The sequence below is a fragment of the Mastomys coucha genome, unplaced genomic scaffold (genome assembly GCF_008632895.1).
Source record: "Mastomys coucha isolate ucsf_1 unplaced genomic scaffold, UCSF_Mcou_1 pScaffold9, whole genome shotgun sequence".
Classification (NCBI taxonomy): domain Eukaryota; kingdom Metazoa; phylum Chordata; class Mammalia; order Rodentia; family Muridae; genus Mastomys; species Mastomys coucha.
In genome coordinates this window covers 43,467,463-43,485,017 of record NW_022196915.1, presented here as the reverse complement: position 1 = coordinate 43,485,017, position 17,555 = coordinate 43,467,463, and the positions used below count along the sequence as shown (strand labels likewise).

Here is a 17,555-nt window from a genome sequence, read left to right as displayed (position 1 = left end):
GAATTAATAACTTAAAGCTATTCTTCCCATCCAAAATTAATCAATCCAGGTCCATAAAGTCTTATCAGTGAATCTCATTACATATTATAAAAAAATAGCTAACAATCCTCATTGATTTTTTCAGAAAATAAGAAAAAGAAATACCTCTCAATACACTTTATGAATGCTGCTACTCCAAAGCCAAATAAGAAAAAGAAACAATTGTGGACACTACCTATCATGAATGCTTACAGAAACTGTTATATCAGCCAATCTAATCAGGCAATGTATATTTTTAAAAAGGGGTCACTAGAGTATATGCTAGAAATGTAATGTTGGTTTAATATCTGAATTGCTATACTACTATTAATAAAGAAGAAAAACCATAGGATTTTAGGATCATCTGAAAAATACAAAAAAGCAGCTGACAAAATTCAACAACTAATTATAATAGAAAAAAATAAAGAGAAAAGTTTCAAAAGGGTCCTAGTCAACTCAGAAGAAAAGTTTCTCAACCTGGTAACAGAAAGTTTAATTAACAAAAAGGGTGGTAACATCACACTCAACAGTAAAGGACTGAAGACTTCCCTTCCAATACCATAAATGAACCAAAGGGTTCTTCTGTTACCACTTCCATTCTACAGTGTACTGGGGAAGAGGAACGTGTTACTTAAAAAACAATGCAGAAAAAAGAAAAAGAAAGAAACAGACAGATAAGTAACATGATTACATATGCACAAAGATTAGGAGGAAAAAATCTACTAAAACTGGTAGGTATAGAATATACAAGATGAATATCATATAAGGTGAATATACAAAAAAGAACTGTATCTATGCATAAGCAATGGCAGCTTAGATAGCTTAAAATATTTGAAAAAGGGATGAAAATGTAGATGGATAAGATACAAGAGGGACAAAGAAACCACCATTTTGTTATACGTCTTTTGAGGTTTTACTCTAACTTGAAAATCAACAAAAGCTGGGGATGATGATATATTAAGAGGCTGAGTGAGTCTTGGATTTAAAGATCGACAGCCAGTCTCAAAAGGCCTCCTTACAGAGTGAGTAGGGAGCTGGGCATGCATCCTAGAGGAGAAGGAGGGAGAATCTATCAAATACACTATGAGATTCTTAAAGAATGAAAACAATATCTACTGCTCTGTTTCATACAGAAAAACAGTTGATCTTTACATCTGCATGGTCAAAAGTAATGTCTCCTTAGCTAGACAGATAAAGCAAGGAGCACGTTCAGTTACTTGGACAGATGGCTCATCTAATAGCACTGTTCAACCATGAGGATAAGAATTCAGATGGCAGCACTCCCATCAAACAGCCACACACACCTAGAATCACTATCTCCATAGTATCTGACACTCTCTTCTGGCCTCTTTAGGTACCAAAACACACATTTGTACATATACATACACACACATAAGTTAAATAAAAAACTTTCTAAAGTTCCAGCAAACAAAACTCTACCACAACTTTTCTTGGTAACATCATATACGAAAGCTTACCTCCTGAATACCAAGGCAGAGATAATAGATGCTATCAGGTGCATAATTCTCTCCATTTGGTCGCCGGATCTCATTGACAAAATGGGCTAACCCGTAGTTGAGCTCAGCTGTGGTATGAGAGAGTAGATCTTCTTTTAACTTTACTGATTTAGCTAAAAAGAAATAAAAATAATCAGTAAAAATTATGGCTCTACACTTAGGCTGCACAGCTTATAATTGCCTTTAACTCCGGCTTTAACTATGGTATCCTCTTTTGGCTTCCACTGGCACACACACTCTTATGTGCTCTTGCTCTCTCTCATGCTCTGTCTCTCTGTCTCTGTCTCTGTCTCTGTCTCTGTCTCTCTCTCTCTCTCTCTCTCTCTCTCACACACATACATGCAATAATCAGTAAAAATTATGGCTCTACACTTAGGCTGCACAGCTTATAATTGCCTTTAACTCCGGCTTTAACTATGGTATCCTCTTTTGGCTTCCACTGGCACACACACTCTTATGTGCTCTTGCTCTCTCTCATGCTCTGTCTCTCTGTCTCTGTCTCTGTCTCTGTCTCTGTCTCTCTCTCTCTCTCTCTCACACACACATACATGCAAACACATACACATACACATAGAGAGAATACGTTCATAGACATGCACACAGATATAAATTAAAACTGAATCATGAAGTTGTAGAAATGACTCAGGTTGATTTTCAGCACCCACATGGCAGCTCACAACTTTCTATTTTCAGTTCCAAGAAATCCAACATCCTTTTGTGGCCTTGGTAGGCACCAGGCATGTAGTCAAAACACTCATACACATTAAGTAATGTGGGAAAAAATTAAGTTAAAAGAAAAATATTAAAGGTAATTGAGTATAGAAACAGATTTTTAAACAGAACGTAGGATAACAGAACCAAAACACTTACAGGATTTTAGCTCATCTAATACCAGAAGATCTTCATCAAGTTGCCTAGTTTTGACCCAATGTTTCCATGCATTTACACCGTATGTATACTTGAAAGGAAAGCTGCATTCTGAATTGTCAGAACTATCATCATGAGACTGGTATCCTGATACAGCCTTTCTCTTGGTTCCCTGGTAATAAAATAACACTGTAAATCCTTTCTCGGAGACTACATTATTTCGTGACATCCATGCAAGTCATCTTTAAACAAAGGCATCTTAAAAAGAATTTCATTTGTGTTAGAATTGGCTGGTACTCTGAGAGCTAGTGATCGATATCTATACTACTTTTTGAAATCCAACTCCATGAATATGTTTGTATACAAATCACTTTTATATAATAAAATCAGAATAAAAAGTATAAAGTAAAAATAGGATTCTAAATGTCACTTTGGGACTGAAGAACTTTCTAATAACTTAAACATATAAGAAATTTACTCTTAGCCAGTGGTGGTAGCACACAACCTTAATCCTACGTCAGGAGGTAGGTCCCTGAGTTTAATAGACCAGCCTAGAATACCAGGACAGCCAGGATTACACAGAGAAACTTTGTCTTAAATAACAAAACAACAACAAAAAGGAATAAAGAAATTTCCTCTTTACTTGTCTTCTTTTTAGTGCTGAGGATCGAGTCCAGCACCATTCACATGCTAGGCACTCACACTGCCACTCAGTCACAACCTCTGTCCCTTCTTTTAATGTTTGGTGGTAAGGTTGTTTGTTTGTTTTGGAAAAGGGTCTCATTATTTAGCCCACGTAGTCTCCAACTCATATGCTCTAACATTTATCACCTTCATCATACTGTAGACTCTCATTTATTTTCAGTTTTCTTTCCTGAGACAATTTTGTAAAAGTCATTTTCTTCATGTCTTTTGATCTTGTCTTATGTTGGAAATCAGAAACAGAAAGTTAGATTCTGTATGTCTGAATGATCAAACTATCTAGTACATACCTGGTTTTTCTTTCTTCTTTTGCTGTGTATTTGTGTGTGTGTGTGTAACAGTGTAACGTTTATTTTAGGCTGGCTGTGAACCACAGATCCTTTAGCCTCTTTTACTAGAATCAAGAGGTATGTATCATCACACCCAGTTTATAAAAGTGCTGGGAATCAAGCACAGAGCCTCCTGTACAGTAGGCAGGCATTGTACCAACTGAGCTACATGCCTAGTCCTCAAAATGTCTTTTGCTCTGTGTTGGCATGCTTAAGAATAAACTATACCTCTCTTCATTAATTAAGCTCATCAAAACTGATAAAAAATTAATCCACTGAAGGTCATCAATTCCTTCCCCCTTCTCCATTCCTTTGAGACAAATGCAGTGCTTACAGATTGTGTGTCACCACGCTCACTCAGATAATAGTCTCTGTTATTGTCAGAGTTGAATTTCCTTTTTAAGTCAACTATTTTCTATTTTGACCTTGTATTAAGATAAATTTTTAACATCTACCTTCCCATATTGTCAGCACAAGAAATCACAAAAGCATCTTTCTCTGACATGCTGCTACAGAGATATTAAATGAATAAAAGACATAAAAGCATGAACAAATTCTGTACCTTTTTTTTAGATCGAGGTCTGGGCTGCTCCTCATATTCTTCTCCAAAAACAGGTGGTAATAAAAACTCATTTTCCATATCAAGCTCCTCCGCAGCTGACAAATTAGAAAATATCTTATTTCAAATATAACGGTACAAGCTTATGCTCCATAAACATGAAGGATCATTCAGACATGAGGATAAGTTTCAGCTAGGCTAGTGACAAGGACACTCATACTTAACATAGTTTTGAGTTTTGAAAAATCTCTATTCATACTACTAAAAACCATGTGTAACAAGTATAAATACAGAAATATCATAGAACTGTATGATACTAGAAAAAGGAAACAAGTAAAAATTTAGTTAGAAGATCTAAAGTGCCAATCTAATCTCTTAAGCCTTTTTCATGGAATGCTTAACATTTCATTCAATGAGGATTCATAAATTAGGGAAAGGAGAAAAGGGACACATTCCTATCCTCCTCCTGCTTGTGGCCTGGGACTCCTGTTACAGAAGCTACAGCTTACAATCCTCCTGCCTTAGTAGGAGGACTATCACACGAGGCTTTGAAAGACTTCTTTTTTGAGATGGGCCCTTATACAACCAGACTGACCTCACAACTTGTTAGTAGCTGCCCTTAACTCTAATTCAGCCTCCATCTTCAAGTGCTGGGACCGTAGGAGCATGCCAAGGTACCCAGATGGAAGACTTCTACACTCAATCTGCACTAAACAGCAAGAAGCACTTGGGCATATGTCTTTTTTTTTTTTTTTAAGACTTATTTATATGAGTACACTGTCACTGTCTTCAGACACTCCAGAAGGGGCATCAGATCCTATTACCGATAGTTGTAAGCTACCAGGTGGTTGATGAGAACTGAACTCAGGACCTCTGGAAGAGTAGTCAGGACTCTTAACTGCTCATATACCCCATCTCTCCTGCCCCGGGGTATATGTCTTTTAAAGAAGTGAATCTATTTTTTTTCTTTTAAATGTGAATTTAACTTTCAAAAACATTAAGAAAAATGCTACCAAGCTAGACATTTGACACACACCAATAATCCCAACACAAGAAGCTGAGAGGAATGCTTTGAGTTGGGAGCCAGCCTGGACTATATAGCAAAACCCTATCATGATCTGTACCTCTACCCCAATACTATCAATACCTCTGAAAAAATATAAGCATTGTATTCTTCTCTAGTTTCAAAAGTTCCTGTAATTAATGTAGTTTTATTTGGAAAAATAAAAAATGAAGGAAGAAGAATGTAGCTAAGTGGAAAAGCACATTCCCAGCATCTTCCACTGCAAAGGACACATGGAAAAAAAAAACAATTATGAGGACAAGAGGTAATGATACAAACACTGTTGATCAATTGCCTTAAATACAACTATATAACTTGATTTAATAGTGATAAAGTAGTATTTAAATACCTCTGGGGAAATCTATTTCAATATCCAAATCTGGTTCATATGGTACATCAGGCATGCTGGATTGTATGTCTGGGCCAGAGTTCTTTGTAAGATCTGAGCCAATTATGTCGGTCTCAATAATTACACCTGTAACCAAGCAGTAATATCATTAGAAATCAAATTTTAAAAAAACTCAACAGTATCTGCATTTAATCTCCCAAAGGAAAAAGTATATAACAATATTAATATGTAAGCTACTATAAATTCATACCTATAATTGAAAGCTCTTAATCCAATATATTCTGGCTACCCCCTTTCAAAAGTTAATATAACAACAAAACAACTATGTTAGAGAGAGAGAGAGAGAGAGAGAGAGAGAGAGAGAGAGAGAGAGAAGAAGAAAGAGAGAAAGAGTGTGTGTGTGTGTGTGTGTGTAAGAGAGAGAGGGGAGGGGAGGAGACAGACAGACAGACATATTACTTGCCAATGTGACATAAGTACTTCCATGTAGACAGGAATGCATGTGGAAACCAAAGGCTGTTGTCCTATGTTTTTCTTTGTTTATTGGATCCACTTTCCCTCCTTACTCTACCCTGCCCATTCACACACTAGGGTTATGGGCACAAGCCACTGTGCCTGATCTTTTAAATAGGTTCTGAGGATCCGAATTCAGGTTCTCAGGCTTGCATGGCAGGCACTTCACTGAGGGGGCCATTTCCCCAAGTAGATATTCATAAAAACAATTCTTTATCAGAAATAAACTTATGGAGGTAAATGACTAATTTTCAAACAGTATTTTTTAATTTTGACCAAGTTCCCACATACTCAGTATATGCTAGTTAATAACAAGTATTTGTTTAGATGAACTGCTTAACTTTTTTGCTGTACAGTTAGAAATGCATTCTATCCAATATGTACTACAAAGTAAAAACAGGTCTCCAGACAGAAAAATAAGATAAATGTATACAATTAAGAAACAAAAGTGTGGGCTGGAGAGATGGCTCAGTGGTTAAGAGCACTGACTGCTCTTCAAAAGGTCTTGAGTTCAAATCCCAGCAACCACATGGTGACGCACAACCATCTGTAATGAGATCTGATGCCCCCCTTCTGGTGTGTCTGAAGACAGCTACAGTGTACTCACATAAAATAATAAATAAATCTTTAAAAAAAAAAAAGAAAGAAACAAAAGTGTTCACAAAACAACCTAACTTTTCTATGGAGGATTTCTCATTCTTTTTCCCATGGGGAATTGTAAAATATAGACACTGAGTGTCTATATTTTATTTTTAATTAAAAACAAACACCAAGCTGGGTGGTGGTGGCACATGCCTCTAATCCCAGCACTTGGGAAGTGGAGACAAGAGAATCTCTGTGAGTTCAAGGCCAGCCTAGTCTCCAACACTAGTTCCAGGATAGCTAAGGCTACACAAAGAAATCCTGTCAAAAAACAAACTACAACAACAACAACAAAACCCATACCACTATTTACAATCTACTTCATTTTATAACCCCTGAGAACACTGCAAAACAACTGCTCTAATTGTCTCCTAGTATAAAGGCAGTCAGGCAGCTCAGGACTCAAAGTGGATTCTAAGTATTACCTGAAGGCTAGGGGTAGGAATAAATGTTCAAAAGGACAGAGTCACCCAAAAAAACCACTCATAGTAAATCATGCCACTATGTAGCAACAGTATCCTAACAGAAAATAGGATAAACTCTGGTTTAAATAAAACAAATTATATTTGATTAGTGTAAAAGATAAAAGTATTACTGGGAATATCTATCACAAAACAAAATCTTAGAAATCTACTAAGAAAAATAACGAAACCTAATTCAAATCCTGGGCTGGCGAGATGGCTGCTAAGAGCACTGACTACTCTTTCCAAAGGTCCTGAGTTTGGATCCCAGCAACCACATGGTGGCTCACAACCAGCCATAATGAGATCTGACACCCTCTTCTGGTTTGTCTGAAGACAGCTAGAGTGAATTACTCCGGAGCGAGCAGGCTGGAGCGAGCAGGGCCGTCCTGAGTTCAATACCCAGCAAGCACATGATGGCTCACGGCCATCTGTACAGCTACAGTGTCCTCATACACATAAAATAAATAAATCTTTAAAAAAAAAAAACTGAATTTAACTCAAATCCTATTACTATTAAAAAAAAAAAAGAAAACAAAACAGAGAATTAGGAGTGAATTAGGAGCAATGGTTGCTCTTGCAAAGGACCAAAGTTCAGTTTCCAGCCCTTACAGGGTAGCTCACAATCATCTGTAACTCCATTTCCAATGGATATATCCCTATCTTCTGAGCTCCACAAGTATGTGCAATTCTCAAACACATAAATGAATCTTTAAAAAAAAATAACAATAACAATAATAACAACAACAACAACAACAACAACAACAACTACTACTACTACTACTACTACTACTACTACTACTACTACTACTACTACTTTTGTTTGATTTTCTGAAAACAAAATAGGTGTGGTGGTAGTAATATAACGTACTTCAGAAGATTAGGCGGGAAGACCTCTTGAGGCCAAGAGTTTTATTGCCCAGGACACATACTAAATCTCCATCTCAAAATTAAACAAATTATTCTACTAGAGATCAAGCTTAGCATTAGAGCATACCTGGCTCAAAGTGGAGTGTGTATTTCTCTTGATAAAAAAATTTTTTGGCTGTTTTATGTGTACAGGAGTTGTACATGTATATGTATATTTGTGTACCACTTATGCCTGTGAAGGCCAGAAGAGGGCACTAGAACCTCTGGAACTGGAATTAAAGGAAGATCTAAACATGTGGGAGCTGGGAGCCAAACCTAGGTCTTTGGCAAGAACAACTAGTACTCTTAACTGCTGAGCCAAAGTATGCATTTATTAATATAAAATATTTCTGCTATAATCCTTTTTCCTACTGTCTTATTAAGTATTGCTACAGGATATACCTTTAAGTACTATAATAATGACAATACATAGAACCCATCCCCCAAACCTCTTATTGACAGACTGAATAGGGAAGCTCACTATTGATGTTGGATGCCTCTGTTTTCCCCTCTTCTTCAGTCATCATATCTGTCATTGTAAGCAATTCTGAATCAAGAGGATCTGAAGAAACTTTGTTTTTGAGGTCCTCGACTGTGGCAGCAATCTTCTCACTGCTATCCAATGGAGCAGGCAGAAACACAGGAACGGGCACCTAACCAAAGCATTTACTGTTAGGTATACTAAACAATACAAGCTATTTTCCCAAATTAAATGCATGATGTACTACTATATAAATACACTATTGAAGAAAGTCTTTAGCAAGGCTAAATATCAAAACTAAGAAGTCTACCATGACAAGAAAATCCCAGAATACAGATACTTTAAAAATAAAATAAGGGAAAGTAAGTCAAGCTCAAACACAGTATTCTAAACATTACAGGTGATTTGTGATTAAGTGAACATTATTTGAGAACCTCTAGTCTGTGTTTTAATTCTAAACCTTATGGCTTCAAATAAATTCCTTCTGAAAATAAACTAAAATATAAAATACAGTATTGGCACAGCAGATACACCCATCTGCTCAACTTAACACCCTGAGATGACCATACAAACAAATATTAAAAGCATCAACAGGAAGCTGACAAAAAAATCTAACCATGGAAGAAAAGGACAGATGGCTTCTACTGGGTGTAAATGTTAACAACACCTCATAGGCTTGTGTATTTGAACATTTGGTCCCCAGCTGCTGGTGCTGTTTTGAAAGGCTATGGAACCATTCATTAGAAGGTAGAACCTCTCTTTGGAAGTTCTTAACCATGAACCAAAATGAAAATCCTCCTCCCATTAAATCAACTTTATCACAGCAACTATAATTAGTACAGCTTTGCCAACATCACCAAACTAGTAATTACAGACAAGTTTCCCAAACCGCCTGCAAAAGCTTAGACTAAATGGGTAAAATCTCACGCACAGGAACAGGAACCGTGGTAGGAACAGGAATATTCTGGCTGTACATGTGCATAGGCACAGGGACATACACAGGTACAGGAATAGGCACTGGGACATACTCTGTCTTCCAATTCTCATCTGAAAAACAAGACAAAGGGAAAGAACAACGGGTGGTTTTGTTTTAAGAAATCATTTAATCATGAGGTTAAACTCATGGCAATACTCCTGCCTCAATCTCCTACATCCTGAGATTACAGGTATGAGCCACAATAATAGCTTTTTTTAGTTTTTAAGTTTGTTTTGTGATCAAGCTGGCCTTAAATTAACACATGCCCTGGGTTTTGCCTTCCTAGGAGAGCAATTAAAAGTATACAATCACAAAACATGACTTCTTATTTTCACATGACTTTTTGTTTCTTTGGTTAACTGATTTCAACAAACAATATTGACTGTATTAATATTAACAATATTAACTGGCAACTTAACCACCAAAGAAGATAACTATGTACTCATTTAAAAGAAATTTCTCGTTTCTGTAAGATTTGATAAGCTTAAAGCTTTCTGTAACACCTATTCTGACTTAGAACAAACACTACTTAACGCTTCTTTAAAAAAATGAAAATATATCCTTTAAAAATACACTTCTATATCCAGCACACTGTCCTGGAAATTCCCCTCAGTCTATTTACTTAAACTACTAAAATGCAGCAAACATTGAGCTACACAATAGTCCATCCTGTAATCCCAGCACTCAAAAGGATTAAATTCAAGGAAAATCTAAGCTATACAGCAAGAGAGAATCGCAAAATAAAAATTCAAAAGGAAATGAAGAAATAGTTAATGCTGCAAATGTGAAACAAATACCTAAATTATTTAATATCCTTCTGAACAGAAGGAAACAAAACTATCATTGTTACACACCACAAAGAAACTATTTTTTTCCAACAGGAAACATGCAACTGTAGCTATCAGTCCAGGAAAAGTTTTATAAGATTGTGTGGTTTTTAACAAGTTATACTCTAGACCTTTAATCATTGACTAACAGATCACAATTTAATTAATGCTTTATTCTCAAGGCAATATAAAAAGAGAATCACACAGATGAAAAAATTCACAAGAAAAAGACACACTACCCTAGCAAACCTACCCTGTAGCCTTTCACTCTAGGAAAGCATGCACTTTAATCAGTATGGTCTAAGCAGAAGGAGGTACAATTCAAAAGTTCCCAACTTACCTGTCTGACAAGATTTGGTCTGCATGTGAGGCTTACAGTAAGTTGCTTTTGTCATTGTTAAAGGTTTGCAAAGAATTGCTTTGTTCTTCATCTCTTTGTTTGGTGTAGGAGAAGGGGGTGGTGCTGAGCCCTACAGAGAAGCAAAGAGAAACATTTTATTTTTGTAATTTTTACATCTTCCCCATACTGATCATGTTTTCTTCCTCTATTCCTGTCTTTCTTCTTTTCTTTCTTGAGACAGAGTCTTACTATGTAGTCCTGACTGGCCTGGAACTCGGTATGCAGACCAAACTGCCCTCAAACTCATGGAGATTTACATGCCTTTGCCTCCACAGTGCCACCATGCCCGGCTCATTGTCTGTTTTCCAACTCCTAAGTGAACTTCCACAAAAAGTGGGAAAATATAACCAAATATTATTACTCCTAGAGTATTTGCCTGTGTGCATGTATGTATCATGTGCATGCCCGGTGCCTGAAGAGGGCAGAAGTAGGCATCAGATGCCCTGAAACTGGAGTTATGGATGGTTGTGAGCTACCACATGAGTGCTGGAAACCAAACCCAGGTCTTCTCCAAGAACAGTAAGTGCTTTTAATTGCTGAGCTGTCTGTCCAGCCCCTAAATTATGTTTTAACATTTCTATTTCTAATTATTCAGAGCCTTCAAAACTCTTTAGTCTAACAAACATTTCTCCATTAATTAGCTAATAGTAATTTGTTTGATGCTGCCCCAGGCTAAGTTAATGCTAACACTAAGATGTGCAGCTTCCTCATGCCTTCAAAGTTTATAGAATGCTGGTAATTTAAAAAAATATTTATATCCTGGCATACCCTAGGAAAGTACACTTCTACTAAGCTGTATCATGTAACCTTATTTAATGCAACAAATTTTTTAAGTTGGGTCTGAATTTCCTAGGTTAGCCTTAAGGTTTGAACTTAACTCTGTAAACCACTTAGGTCTTGACATTTTGATCTTCTTGCCTCCAACTCCTGAGTATCTGAGACTACAAGCCACACCAAGCCTTAATTTTCAAATTGATTAGACTGTATAGGAGAGAAGTGAAGTACACTCTGATTTTGTTTCCAGAAATGATTAGAACTTAAGGATTCTGGCCTAATGAACAGATTAATTCTCCAACTTTGAAGGCCAGGTTCTCTCCCTTCTAGCATGATGCAGCTGTAGATCTCCAGAGTATTTTAGACATCCCTATGCTTTTTCATCCCATCTCCCACGAAATGACATACAGACAGTTCACAGACTCTGAGCACTGTCAATATGAGTTTGTAAAGTTGTTCTGAGCATTGATATAATGGCAAGGCTACAGAAACTGAGTAATTTAAAGCTAGATACTTGAAAACTATTAGTAAGTTTACCAATGCCCTTGAGAGCACCAGACACTCCTGTCAGCTCTAAAAAGCTGTTCTTCACACTCTCCTTTTAAAACACTTGACAGATTCTTCTAGTACCTACATAACTTACATTCTTCAAGTTCAACTTTTTCAACATATCAAATGTACAAACAGCCAGAACTAGCTGATGTTTAACATTCTATTTCTGATCATCCGTGTTCTTCAAGCTCAACTTTTTCAACATATCAAATGTACAAACAGCCAGTACTAGCTGAGGTTTATTAACATTCTAATTCTGATTATCATTCTGTAAGCAGAAAGCTACACAACAATGCTATTGATTATACTTTATATAAATAGGTCATAAGTTTCTGATCTAAAAATAAATTAGTACAATTTTTAAAAACCGATTGTCAGCTTAACAGCTTTGAAATTCTGATAATACTAAGTACTACTTTACAGTTTATGGTAATATGGCTGTGGTTTTTTTATTACTCTAATCCATAGTTTTATATTGTGTATGTGATTATCACTTACATCATACCTCAAATGAAATTCTATTAATAAACATTATAAGAGTATATATATCTTGGAAGTAGAACACATTTCAACTTATTTAAAAAGCTAAGCTTCTCTTTTGACTATGGATACAGGGCTAAAAGAATAATAAATAAATAAATGAATAAATAAATAAATAAATAAAGACACAGGTCATGATAGCCATGGTGGCATCCTAACCCATGGACATAAACAGCATTTGTCTTTAGGTTATTGTCATCTCTACTTTCATATTAGAACCACCTAAATAATTTTCTAAATCACAATTTCTGAGTTGGAGTCAAAGCATCTCAAGAGTTCTGAAAATCTGCTAGGTGAGCTTCATTAGAGCTACAGATCTTTATTGATTTGTTTAACCACAGTATAAGCTGGTCCACAGGCTTTTTCTAATGCCAATGAACAATTCCTTAAGCACAGACCTTTTGAACAAGGGTGCTAAAAACTCCAAAAGAGGAGGCATACTTATGCTCTACTAGTAATCATTGCAGGTAATTAAGGATTTGCTGCATTGTACCAAAAGAAAGAAAAAGTCTAAACAAAAATAGGTTCAAAGACCATATTGTGTATTGTTCAGGTTTAAAAGACTCATAAATCCAGCCATCCACTAAGAGATCTTCTTATCACTACTTTCAACTTTTTTCCTTTGCTTCCCTCGGAGTGATATCCATGTCAGGTTGGTCTCTAGTGTGTAGCTCATGCACTTTGTCCTCTGTTGCTTCCCTTGAAAAGCTTCTGACTATTTACCACTGTTCCACCCATGCCCTCTGGATACAGAGAGGGACAGAGGGAGCAACCCTATCAAAGCTACTCCCTATATATTTCAATTCAAATACCATGTGGGTAGAGGCTGTAATGACTCACTTTTATGTTCCTCAGCATGTCTGACAGTCTCTGCTACTAGTAAGCTGAATGTTTCCACTGGTTTAACACAGTAAAAAAAAAAAACCTTTCATGGTGATCATATTAACTCAGCCTAATTACTTTCACTTATACTATAAACCACAACACAGCACTAAACTGAGAAATACTCACTGTCATTTTGGTTCGGGACGTCTGACAGCCCTGATCTAAAAAACATAAACATTTAAAAATAAGACAAATACACTTTCTTGACATTTTTATAAATCCCTGTTTATCAGTGAGTTTTACCAATTTTGAAAACCTATTTTAAGAAACAATCCCAAATTTACAAACAGTATAGAAAATATGGAGGTAAGTGAATGATTAATGTTTCCTTTTGCCCTCTCTGAATACAGTATGTTTTAGGGAAAATTCGATACTCTAAGAATTGCTGCTTAAATAAAATAAAAGACTATGACTTCTAAAAAGTTTTGTTGTTCCTTGTAGGCCACACACAACTAGCACATAATCTTCTCAGAAAACTTTTTTTCTTTTAGTTTTCCGAGACAGGGTTTCTCTGTGTAGCTCTGGCTATTCTGGAACTCACTCTGTAGAGAAGACTGGCCTCAAACTCAGAAATCCGCCTGCCTCTGCCTCCCAAGTGCTGGGATCAAAGGCGTGCGCCACCACTGCTCAGCCTCAGAAAACTTTTTATTTGAATTTGAAGTTAGCTGTCACAGAACAGATTATTTTTAAAAATAGTTCTTTTAATTTTGTTTAATTTCTCTGTAATTTAGCTCAATGATGCCCAATACTTTTTTCATCAAACATGTTTGTAAGGGGGAATAAAATAAACAATGTACCTATAAAACACTATCATACAGGGAACTTCGACCTAAAGGAAGTATGTGATTTACTTCAACTGTAATTTCCCACTGTACATAAACGGTGAGAAGGCTGGCCTTTTGGGGAGAAGATTACTAGGGCTATAAACTATCATCCTTACTCCACCAGTGAGCATGACCAGTCTTAATAACTATCTTCAAAATCAACTGATTATCACCAACGTTTGCTTGGGATTCTTTAAGAATATAAAAAGTTTTTAAGTAGCCACATGACATACCATAATGTAGGTTTTCAGGTCCTTTTTGAGTTGTCATGTTCGGCTCATTTTGCTGACAATAGAAACGTAGTAAACAGTGCTGATCACAGAAATGTTTCATTTCGCCACGCCACTGCACTCGCTCCTTCAGGGTGCCTTGGGACTTACAGCAGTCACACCTTGCAGCCTTAATAAAGAGAGAAAGTGCTCAGACATTCAAATGAGAAGACTTAGCATAGCACACAAAACAGCTGACTAACCTGATGAGGAAGGACTAAAACGATATCAAATAAAAAATAAAATTGTAAGTCAAACATGAAGACTAAATGTGTGATACAACTGACAAAATACAATCTTATAACACCAAAGTAAAAAAGAAAGAATGGCTGGAGAGATGGCTCAGGAGTTTTTTGTATTTGCTGTACAATCATACGGACTGGAGTTCTAATTCCAGCATCCATAAAACAAACAACATCCCATAAATACCTATAAGCCCAACTGAGAGAACACATGCCTTCTTACGGTTTTCATATAGAGGCACATATACACATATGTGAATAATTAAAAATAATTAAATGAACACGAGTATACAAAATTGGTAGAAATTTACTTGAAATTAATTTTGAAACTGGGCATGGTAGTGCATACTTACTATTCCAATAGACAGCAGACTAAGGAAAGAAGTTGGCAAGTTTGAGGCCACTATGGGCTACAAAGTAATGCCCTGACTCAAATAAAAATAAATAAAACAAAAATTTAAACCAAACAGCAAGTAGCATAAGATAAAATAATGCTGAAGCCCATAATCATAATAGAAATCTCTAGCAATTATATTAAGCAGTTCCTACTAATAAGGAGATAGTCAGACTGCTTTCTTTTAAAAAAAGAAAATAAGTTCACTGAATGCACTGCAGGACAGCACACTGGGCAACAACAGGAATGACGTCTCCAGGAAGACCAGGATAATTCTGAATACGCTCTTAAAATGGGAACTCAGAAATGACAGCTTAAAATATCTTATTTTCTGACATTTTAATATAAAATTTAAAAAGCTAATTTTCTGACAAATACTTACAAATTACATTTTAAAACAGCCAATATTTACTTAAAAAATAAAATAACTTAGCAAAAATATCCATCAGAAGCTGGGCAATGGTGTCATGTGCTCTTAAGCCCAACTATTTGAGAGGCACGGGCAGGGGGACTAGTCTGTTCTACAGAGTAAGAACCAGGACAGCCCAGGCTATACAGAGAAACCTGGTCTTAGAAAAAAAATTATTATTAAATAATAAACAAACAAACAAGATAGCCAATCAAATCTACAGCTAGAAATACAACCAGAACAAAGCAATCTATAACTTTACAGAAGTACCTATATGTATGTGTGTATGTGTATATTTTTTTAATCTTATACTCTAGAACTCATACTATTACACTTTAAAGTAGAAACTTAAGAAATACTGTTTCACCTAAATCTTGCCCATACTTAAAAGACATTCTGATCATTGAATGAAACAAAAGATGTAATTAACTCCAAATAATAATTAAGTTTCTGACCTAAAAATAATTACTGTATTTTTTAAAAACTGATCATCAACTTAACAGCTTGGAAATTCTGATAATACTAAGTATTATTTTACAGCTCATAATTGTATCTGTTACTTTTTTTATTACTCTAATCCATAGTTTTATTGTGTGTGTGGTTGTTTATCTTACCTCCCATCTCAAGTAATATTCTATTAATAAATACTGTAAGGGTATATCTCTAAAGTACAGTACATATGAACTTGTTTAAAAAAAATAAATTTCCGGTTGGGAGACATTAACAAAGGATCATATAGGTACACAAGTCTTAAAGAACTAACAAAGATAGGCCATAATGCACTGTCTTTTTTTTCTCTAGTTTAGCCCTCTGGCTGAATAAATATTCAATAAGTGAAGCTTCATAGTATAAATTATTAGCAATAACTGATGCTAATATCATATGCCTGATCTAAAATACACCACTGACAGTATTATGTAGTAATAGAATCCCAGGGGCACTTAGTATTTAACCTAGGTCATTATGACTTAATTGACTTTTCTTGATTATGTTCATTCAAGAAGAAAGACCCATCTTAAATGTAGACAACACCCTAGATAAAAGAAAAGCAAAGAAATGAAAGCAGCTTTGACTTTGTCCATGTGCCTTTGCTCTCACTTAGCACAGTCATCTACCTCGCTGCTGCTGCTGCTGCTGCTGCTGCTGTTGCTACCTTTTGCTGACATCAAAACCTAGATTTTGGGGAGTTTCCAACAAGGCCTATCCACAGCTCTCCAGGCCTTGAATACCAAAACTACAGAAGCAACCAACTCTATGAGAGACACTCATCACTTAAAGATTACTTTCAAACCACAGAAGTGTTTCAGGTTCATTTTCTTTCTGTCCTTGTTTTTATAATCAAATAGACAACACACACACATACACATACACACACATGGAAACACAGGCTTACCACCATTTACAAATGAGTCAAAACACAAGAAAAAAAGCAAAGCTGTAGCCTGACTACCCCACTTACTAAAAACCTGAGATAAAAGCCTAATGTTGACCTACTATCTACAGTTCTTATAACTGCCCTGCAAAATAATCACTGAAAACCAACAATCAAAATTTAAAGATCTAACATCAAATACTAAAGCTGAAGTAACAGGATTCCAGCAGACAAACCAAGTCAAAACCTGTACTTTTCCTGACCTCAAGATACAGACTGGCAAAGGAAAGACAAAATGAGTATATGAATCACTAGAAAATAAAAGAATTAATAAAAGTAAATCACACAAATTAAGGGTTCTCAATTTAACTTCTAAGCTAAAACTTGGTTGTGTAAAATTTATCAAATTACCATAGCATAGTATGTACTACACTGGTTTTTTAAAAGGCAAGGTATCATGATGCCTTGCCTCAAATCTTGCTTCCATATCCCAAACGCCAGAATTACAGGCATATGCTACTACAGCCAGAAATTTTTATTGAAATTAATGATTCAAAAGAATAAAATATAACCTATCCAAAAATCTGAATAATAAAATCAGTCCTTCATTCTATAGTCAAATATACTTTTTTCCTATGTCCAATCTTCTTCCAGAAAATTGAAAACTATTTGTCCAAAAAA

The 17,555-nt window shown here is 35.8% G+C and overlaps 1 protein-coding gene across 5 annotated transcripts in view; it reads right to left on the bottom strand.

Moving 5' to 3' along the window:
• Positions 1-17,555, bottom strand: part of Zmym2 (zinc finger MYM-type containing 2) — a 76,243-nt gene that overhangs the window by 10,628 nt on the left and 48,060 nt on the right. For all 5 annotated transcript variants that reach the window (XM_031362636.1, XM_031362638.1, XM_031362639.1 and 2 more), the window contains 9 exons: positions 14,422-14,587; positions 13,491-13,525; positions 10,554-10,683; positions 9,342-9,457; positions 8,411-8,582; positions 5,405-5,530; positions 3,996-4,090; positions 2,406-2,574; positions 1,497-1,648 (listed from right to left, as the gene is read on the bottom strand). In XM_031362636.1, the coding sequence (XP_031218496.1) occupies positions 1,497-1,648; positions 2,406-2,574; positions 3,996-4,090; positions 5,405-5,530; positions 8,411-8,582; positions 9,342-9,457; positions 10,554-10,683; positions 13,491-13,525; positions 14,422-14,587 (1,161 nt within the window). The remainder of the gene's footprint in view (positions 1-1,496; positions 1,649-2,405; positions 2,575-3,995; positions 4,091-5,404; positions 5,531-8,410; positions 8,583-9,341; positions 9,458-10,553; positions 10,684-13,490; positions 13,526-14,421; positions 14,588-17,555) is intronic.